General features: G+C 49.3%; 1 protein-coding gene across 8 annotated transcripts in view; it reads left to right on the top strand.

Annotated features, from left to right (window-relative positions):
- Window positions 1-465: 465 nt before the first annotated feature.
- SEC16A (SEC16 homolog A, endoplasmic reticulum export factor) overlaps window positions 466-8649 on the top strand; it is a 30298-nt gene continuing 22114 nt past the window's right edge. For 5 of the 8 annotated variants that reach the window (XM_066980759.1, XM_066980757.1, XM_066980756.1 and 2 more), the window contains exons 1-3: window positions 466-620; window positions 3235-3391; window positions 4329-8174. In XM_066980759.1, coding sequence (XP_066836860.1) covers window positions 4404-8174 — 3771 coding nt within the window. In that variant the 5' untranslated portion in view covers window positions 466-620; window positions 3235-3391; window positions 4329-4403. The remainder of the gene's footprint in view (window positions 621-3234; window positions 3392-4328; window positions 8175-8649) is intronic. The other 3 variants (XM_066980761.1, XM_066980760.1, XM_066980755.1) reach the window with 3 other exon arrangements.

The following is an 8649-nucleotide window of genomic DNA, read 5'->3' as shown; positions in this document are numbered from 1 at the left end:
AGAAGGAGCTGTGTGGGGAAGGAGGGAGGGAAGGAGGAGGGCCAGGAGGAAGGGAAAGAGGGAAGCCAGGAGGGAGGGAGGCCAGGAGGAAGGGCCCGACCGCAGCCCTCTGTCCCGCCCTGGCGGCCGCCTTCAGCACCGCAGCCTCCTGAGAGGGATCACAGCGGGGCCCTGCCCACAGGGGCCGGGCTCGGCTCGGGCTTCATGGAGGAGAAGGAGGGGACCTCCGCGGCCGAGGCCGGGCGGAGCGGGGCCCGAGGGCAGCGAGAAACCGCTGTACCGCCCGGCCGCGCTACGAGCCGCCCCAGCCGGGATTCGAACCCGCGAACTCCCGGCCCGCAGCCGCGCTGCGCCTGCGCCGAGCCACAGCGCCGCGGGGCGGAGCCCTCGCGGAGCCGCTTCCGCCCTCATAAACAAGCGCGTGCGCGCGCGCGCGCCGCCCTGCACGGACCGGCGACGTCATCGCGCGTGCGCGGCGCGACACGTCAGCAGCGGCGGCGGCGGCGGAAGCGGGGGCCGGATGTGCCAAGATGGCGGCCGGGGGGGCCGCGGCAGCGCTGAGGGGGGGCGGCGGCGGCGGCGCCCGGCGCTGAGGGGGCTCCGGCGGCGGCTGGCGGCAGGTACCGCGGGGCGGCCGCGGGGGGGGGGGCCGGGGTTGGGGCGTCGGGAATGGGGGGTTCGGGGGGGGAGCTGGGGGGCCGGGAGGGGGGGTCTCTGCCCGCCGGGGTCCTGCTCGAGGCGGTCGTTACCGGGTATTGCTGGGAGCGAGGCGCTTAAAGCCCGTCTCGTCAGGTGGAGGGCGGTTTTTATTTTCCCTACACCCCGATTACGGAGGTCTGCGTGCTCCGGGGGCAGCGGCTGGCGCTGACTCAGGGGCACGGCCCCCGAAACGCTGGGGTTGGAGCGAGGGGCTCGCGGCGGCCGGCGGAGCCTGGGGAAGGTGCTGGCTGCTTTTATTTCTGCCAGCTGCGAGTCGTATTTTTTGTGGCTTTGGCACTGGGAGGGCTCTCCTCCCAGCACAGCGTTCTCACCTGTAGGTCCCGCGTATAAGAAAGCTGGCAGGGAGCGGCGAGCGCTGCTGAAGGCGCAAAATGCCCTCAGCCCCAGGGCCGTCCGCCTGCAGCTCTCTGCAGCGGGAAGATAAAAACAAACGGCCCAAATGCTGATTTTATACGAGCTGCATATCCCAGCTATTCGTGTCTTTGGCACAGCGGTGCTTTGTTCTATATATTCCTTTCTTTTAGTTAGGAATATCTGAGTACATCTGTTGTTTGGTATAGGCATATGCATGCACAATTGTGTGTACGTACATACAGACACGGGTATAAGCACACTTGAGAATTAATATTAGTGCTCTGTAACCTGTTTTGTGGGCATACTTATTGTTGTTTAAGAGTAATTTATTTAGCATGAATACACGGAGATGGTATTAAACAAATTTCCCCCAGTTGTTCCTTTATATAGGTAAGTTCTCACAGGGGAGTTAAAACCCATCATGACCATAGAGCCTGTCAGGTGGGACTTATTGCTGGCCCTGTCTCGAGGGTAGTTCTAGTTGTTTTTCTCCTCTTTGGTAATATTTTCTTGACGTGGTTGGAAGTACCTTCTGCAGTTGTTGTTTCTAGCGACTAATGTTTGGCAGGCTGCTCTGTATTATCCGTTAAACCTTCGGAAAGTTAAGAATTTCCAAAGCAGATAAGGCAGAGAGTTGGATTGTTCTTAGGTTATGTAATTATTACTCATTTACACAAATTAGCGTTTCTGTTAATACTGGGGGCAGGGAGGGTCAGTGTCTAGGAGCTGATACCTCCTGTTTAAACTCCTACCATGGGCACGTTCATTTTATTTGCACTTAATTCTTCAAATTCTGCATGCTTTTACTACTGTGTGGTATCTGTTAATATTAACTTCTGCAAGGAGTCTGGTGCCCTCGTATTGAACCTCTGAAACGTGATGTTAGAGGTCTTGTTGTAGGAATGGCAAGGCAGCGCTTAAGCGTAGGACTTTACGCTGACTCTAATTAGCTGATTACTAGCCCGGGCTATTGCAAGAGTGGGGCCAACATTAGCGCTGTGTGTGTGTACATCTGATGGGACGCTGGAAGCAGTGAAGCCCCCATGAGAAATGTGGAAGTGGGCATTTAAGTTACAAAACAGCTGGCTTCTGCGCTCAACGGCTTCACATAATCTTTCTATTAATAACCGAACCGTTCGGTAAATATTGACCTTTTGTTCAGTGAAGTTAGTGCTTTCCAGGAGGGAGCTGTCTCTGCAGGTGACTTTATTACCATTTTTTTTTTCCTTCCCACTTTTCGATGTGTTGCATAAAAGCACTAGGTTATTTAGAGGGAGGGGAGAGGAGTTTTTGCAGTTAAACTAATACACAGAACATGACAGACAATAAGTTGGGATGTCCAGTACAGTTTTAGAGATGTCCCTGGGGTTTCTTAAGCATGTGGAAACTGAGGGAGGTGACCAGGCAGGGTTTTGTTGGTGTCATCTTGGTTGGCAGTAATCGTGCACAGCTGGAAAAACTTCGCCTTGGTGTCAGTGTAGGAGAAATGATTGCACAGCACCAAAACCCTTCTGTAAGTATTCCTTGAGACGAATTCAACAGGCAGCTGTGGTTTTTAAAAAAAAACGAATACAACTGCAAGTAATGCGTGAAACAAACGAAGCTTTCTGTTCAGTGCTTTTCTGTTGAAATCTGCTTCTGGTCCCATTTCCCATTTTAACAAAAGAAAAGTTTTAACGAGTTTGTGAGGTCTAAGCTTAAGAATTGAGGCAGTCAATCAAGGCTACGAAATGTACGAATATGGAGGAGAAATTGAGAGACGCAGTCCCTGCTGACTGATGTTTCTGGTCCCCTGGAAGAGGGGCCTCGATAACACACCAGACTGCTGGGTTCTCAGTGATGAGCAGAAGAGGTTAAGCTGTATGGATTCTGAAAAAGGCTACACAGATTGTGCTGCGCGTGCTGGCCAGGGTGCTTTGTACAGGAGTTTTTTCTTTGGAAATCTTCACGGAATGCACACAGTTATGCGGCGTTTACTCAATGCGTCTTTTTCTTAAACCCCAAACCAGATTTTTTTTGTTTAAACTTTTCTATAGCGATGAAAATTTTGGCTTGACTAGGAACAAGTGATTTATTACTGTTACTGACAAGATGCTGAATCTTTAAAATAAGAAAATAAAAACAAGACTTGCACAGCTTTTGTCTGTCTTCTGTAAACAGAATTGCATCTGGTATGACAGAACTGGTGGCAGCCTGTATGATACAGACCACGTTCGTTACATACAATTAGAAAAACAAGAGTATCGCATGTTACGAAAGCCTTGCTGAGCTGGACAAGTAGTGAAGAACTCATTTTGTCAGCTGCCCTCCTCCCCAGGTTGGTAAGGGATGGTAAAATTGAAAAATACACGTTCCTAATTACCGAACTTCATGTGCACTGAATTCCTGGCCGGCGTTGTTTGGAGTTCTTGTTGGCAGCGCTGGGATACTTCTGTCCCTGCGCTGTCCACCCGGCAGTGCGGCTTTAACTCTGCGGCACTGTGCCAGAGTCCTGCTAAGGTTAAAGCGAGAGTATCGATTGATTAATAGGTGGGGAGTAGATTGTATTTTATGTTCCTAAATGCTGTTTTACTGCTACGCAGCACTCATCTCAAAGAGAATATTTGGGATGAAAACACAGTTGCCAGTCTCAAAATAAATAACACTACTGCCCTGAATGATATCTTTCTTACCAAAGTGCATTCTGCTCAGGAGAATAACATCCGATGAGTACTTTGAGAGCTTCTCACTTTACCTGTAAAACGGTCTGTTCGCATTAAGCAACAAAGCTGAAGAAATGTTGTCTCTAACAACATTTTCTCAATGTTCCTTAGCTAAATTGAGCTTGCCAAAGCGATCGCAGATGCTGTTGGAGACCAGCTGTTGCTGTGTCTTTCCTTTATGATGTGTACTTCTGCTTCAAACAGATTTGGGGGAATGTAACGGTATAATCCCACTGGTGCTATTATGAGACTGAGACTTTAAATTTTGTACAGGACCAAACTGTGTTTCTGTCACTCTTACTTGGAGCTATTTGTTAACACAGTTGTTAAATTATGTGCACTGTTACCACTCAGCGTTAAGCTTCATTAACACTGTACTTGCATTCAGAAATACAATGTTAAGTGTGAATTTCTGGTAGGTTCTGGAGAACAGAGACATCTCTTATTCCAAGTTTTTTTGAGTAATTTTGTTTCTAAAATAAAAGTTGCTGAAGTGCTCGCTACATGTGTTGCAAGAAAGCAAACTGACTCGTCATCTTTTTGCCTTAACAGGGTGGAAGAAGGAATCTGTTTACGGCATCCAGTGCTAGCTTTTCATCTGGCATCTGACCCTGCTGGAAGGCCATCATGCAGCAGCCTCCACAGACTGTTCCAGCGGGAGCAGCAGCTCCACCTCCTGCGGGCCTTGCCCGGAACATTTACTGGAGAAACACCTCGCTTAGTAAACGAGCAAATGCAGCAGCTGCCCCGGTGCAGCCTGTGACAGACCCTTTTGCCTTTGGCAGACAGACTCCCCAGGGTTCCCCTTTAGATAACCCATCCAAGGGCAATGCCTTGGTTATGCCGAGTTCTTCCCCGGCGGCGTTTCCCCAGCCGGCTGTTGTGCATCCTTCACCATCGCACGCAGGGGACAATCCTCACGGACTGCATGCGTCTTTGTCAGCTCCTGTATCTCAACCAGGAATAAATACCAGTACCTTTTCTAACGTTCCAGTTCCTTCACCGTCCCCAGGATACGTTACAAATAGCGCTACAGAAGTGCATCCCAACGCAGATCTGGGACTCCATGGGTCTGCGGTACCGTTGCATTATAATACAGGAACAGCACTTGAAAATTCTTTCAGTGTGCATCCTGGAATGGTGTCTCTGTCAAACAAACCCGGAGGTAGGCAAGATGCTCACAGAGATCCAAGCGATGTTCCTTCGGGACCCGCTGCAGCAGCAGTCTTCCCTCCACCTCCTCAGCAGCCCGTGTCTCAGTGGAGACCTGGTCAAGGTAACCTGCAGTCTCCGGTTCGAAATTTTGTGCCCCATCCCGAGCCGTCTTCTCAGCCTGACATTCATAGCGTTTCTCAGTCTTCGGTCAGCCCTCCTCATCCTCCCCCGCAGACAAATTTGCAGCATGGTCCTGTACATCAAGGTATTCCACAAAATCCCGTGCAAGCGCCTTTATCCGTTGGTTGTGAAAAGACTGGGAAAAATGTCTCTGCAAACAATGGTCATCACATGAACAGCATCCAGCCTGGAAATGTGTTTAGGCAGAACGCAGAAATGAGTAATGCTTGGTTAAATCAAACTTACCAGGACCAGTTTTACCCACAGCCACCCTTGCAAGACTCCAATTTTGTCATTCCCACAGCTCAGGAAAACAACCCCAAAAAACAGTCTCCAGGTGTGTCTGAAACATCAAACAGATCCATTCCCACAGACCGAGATTCAGGAACAGTCTCGATGTTTTTCAAAGGGGATGAGGCAGAAAATGAAGAAATACTTTCATCTGAAAAAAACTACGTGGTTGAGAAAACCGAGTTTGCTTGTCAGCCAAATTCGTCGCCCTTGTATCACCAGCCCATGCAGCCTCAGTGGGTTGCAACGAATGTTCTGTCTCAGGCGCACATCGGTACAGGTTCAGCCAACGAGGTGGTACAAAAAGGAATGGATGTCCAGTATTTCCCTAAAATTGTAAGTCAGCAGGAGGCACAGGCTGCCAAGCACGCTGTGTTTATCGGTGATGACAAAGCGCGTGCGGGTGATGCATCCGGTAACGGCGGGTCACAGTACGAAAACGTTGAGAACCTGGAGTGCATTCAGAATCAGGAAGTGCTGCCAAGCGAGCCACACAACGTGACTGCTTCATCCCCTTCTGCTCACCCTGATCCGTACAGATACGGACCCCTACCGGGTCAGATGCTTCCAAAGAACGCTGTTGTGAGCCATGCTGAAGGAGGACCAAATTTGGAGGCACCTGATTCCTTACCTCATCCTGTCCGGCCCGATAGCGTATCTTCAAACTATAGCAACATTAGCCATAGGAGCGCTTCGAGCTCAGCGAGACCTCCGGAGCAAGTCGGTACGTTTATTCAGCAAGAAAGCGGGAAGCCCGATGAAGAATCTTCTGCTCGCTTCTTTAAACAGATCGACTCCTCTCCTCTGGGAGGTGATTCGAGTGAGGTAAACCTGAGCAAGAGCTACCATAGTAACCTCTCCCAGCCTCCAACTCCAAGTCCTCCTAAGCCTACAGGAGTGTTTCAGACGAGTGCGAACAGTTCTTTTGAACCTGTGAGGTCCCACGGAGTTGGCATAAAACCTGCAGAAATTGACCAGGCGAAGATGGTGGTTGAGTTAAGAGAGAACCACCCAAACCAAAAGAATAACAAGAAGAACACAGCTGTGCCAGCTGCGTCACCAGGCAATCTCGAACAGCCACCAGATAATCTGGAAACTATTTTTATGCCTCAGGTATACCCACTGCCTCTCGCAGTTACTGGTGAAGCTGGAAACATGTTGCACTCCGGATCTGTTACAGAAAACATGCAGTCATTGTCTGAGCGAAGGTCTTCAACAAGAGCTCAGGGAGCAATTAAGAAGTGTGACAGCCCAGCAACGACTCTGTGGGCTCATAATGAGTTACCTAATTTTGGGGGAAATGTTCTTCTAGCTCCTGCTGCTCCTGCGGTGTATGTACCTGCCAAACAAACTGTGGAAGTCATTCAGCCACCGGAAGAAGGCCTGCCTAATCAGCAGCCAAATAAACCAGGGAATATTGCTGTGCAGCCTTCCCAAGATGGAAATATATCTTCTGAAAATCTTGAGAATCCTCCCAAAATGGGAGAAGAGGAGGCACTTCAGTCTCAGGCAAGTTCTGGTTATGCAAGTTTGTTGTCTTCTCCACCTACAGAGTCTTTGCAAAATCAGCCTATCCTGATTGCTCAGCCTAATCAAAGCTATAACTTGGCTCAGCCAATTAATTTTTCTATTTCTCTATCTAATCAGCTAAGCAGCAATGAAAATCAACCAATGAAGGATGCCGGGGCTGGGGACAAGCCTTCGATGGGCCCCCAGACTTCACATACTGGTGGGATCATCTCGGGGGAAAATGCACCGCTGCCTGTGATGCAAGTTGGATCTCTATTAGTTAATGCACCTCCAAATACTAATCTGTTAAAACATAATTTATTGCAAAGCCCCGTTAATTCCTCTGACACTGCCTCTAATCAGCCTGCAAACTTGCTCATGAAAACACCGCTTAATTTAGCTCCTGAAGGGCAAAAGAATGTTAATTTTGAAGGTTTTGTTCCTGAATTTGCTAGCAAACCAGGAGCTAATTCATCCGTCTCTCCTGGGATTACTCTTCCCAGTGGAAGTGCGCTGCTCCCACCTGTTAATTCTGTAGTACAGGCTAATAACTCTGCAAATCGCTCAAATAGCAAAGAAGAAGCTGCTGGAGTGCTTGACTTTACAGCGCCACGGACGTTGGAGAAAAGCAGTGCGAGTAACTCTGTGCAAGTGCACAATCAGTCGCTTTCTGGTGGTCCCGCGTATCCTCCGCAGGCAGTTGGTGCTGGCCAGGTGGGTCCTGAGATGCATGACAAACAACATTTCTATCAACAGGTTACAAAAGATGTACAGCATCAGGCTGTGCCAGACAGAGCTGTGCAGGGAGCGTTGCCATCTCAGCCCCAAATGCAGGCAGCTCAGATGCAGCAACCGGCATCTTCTGGGCAGTCCTCAGCTCCCTCAAACTACCCGGCTGCTGCAGGGACTAGCGCCATGCAGGCATCGCAGCAGCGCGAGAACCAGGAGCTGGGGAACCAAGAGGCCAGTTCAGCGCAGCTGGCGAGGTACGACCAGATGAGCCCTGATAAGCAACCCACGTCTGGACAGCCACCGAGTGCACAGACTTCCACAGCTCCTCCTACCAGCACCGGCCAGCCGGTCATGGCAAGCGCACAACAAGACCCGCAGCGTCCGCCCCTGCCTCAGACTCCTCAGGATGCCTTTGGTCCACCACAGAACCCCTACTACTACTATAGACATCCTTATGATGCTTACCAGCCTCCATATCCCCCACCTTACCCTCCTGCGGATCCCAGGGCAGCGTCTCATCTTTATTACATGGTAGGATATGTTTTTATTTTCCCCTTCCTTCCCCACTCAGCGTGTATCAATAGTTTTCATTTTTGAATTACAACTTTTAATAGTTGTGTTACGATCAGCATTCAGTATGGCATTCATATTAAGGATTTAATATGGAAAATCTAAATTGCAGTAATAAAATTTAAGTAATGGAGATTTAAAAAAATTAAAATAGTTGTTAATACTAATTCCAGTTGGTACAGATGTCAACTGATAACTGCTTATTTCTCTGGGAAAAGTTGGCAGTTCTGTTTTAGCTGCACAGTTGTTCAGATTTGGTTTCCACCTGCTGCCTGACTTATTGGCAGTTTAGCAGGATGACCACCGTTGTGGTTGAAGTAGTCTAGAAGTAATGTTTCCAGAAGTAATATTAATAGACCTTGCCACAAGGTATACCAAAAGCTGTCCTGTAGACTGTTGATCTTCATCTCTTCAGGTATCACAGTGTGGTGTTTGT

This window comes from Anser cygnoides, chromosome 20 (assembly GCF_040182565.1).
Source record: "Anser cygnoides isolate HZ-2024a breed goose chromosome 20, Taihu_goose_T2T_genome, whole genome shotgun sequence".
Lineage (NCBI taxonomy): Eukaryota > Metazoa > Chordata > Aves > Anseriformes > Anatidae > Anser > Anser cygnoides.
This window is presented reverse-complemented; position numbering and strand designations above follow the sequence as displayed.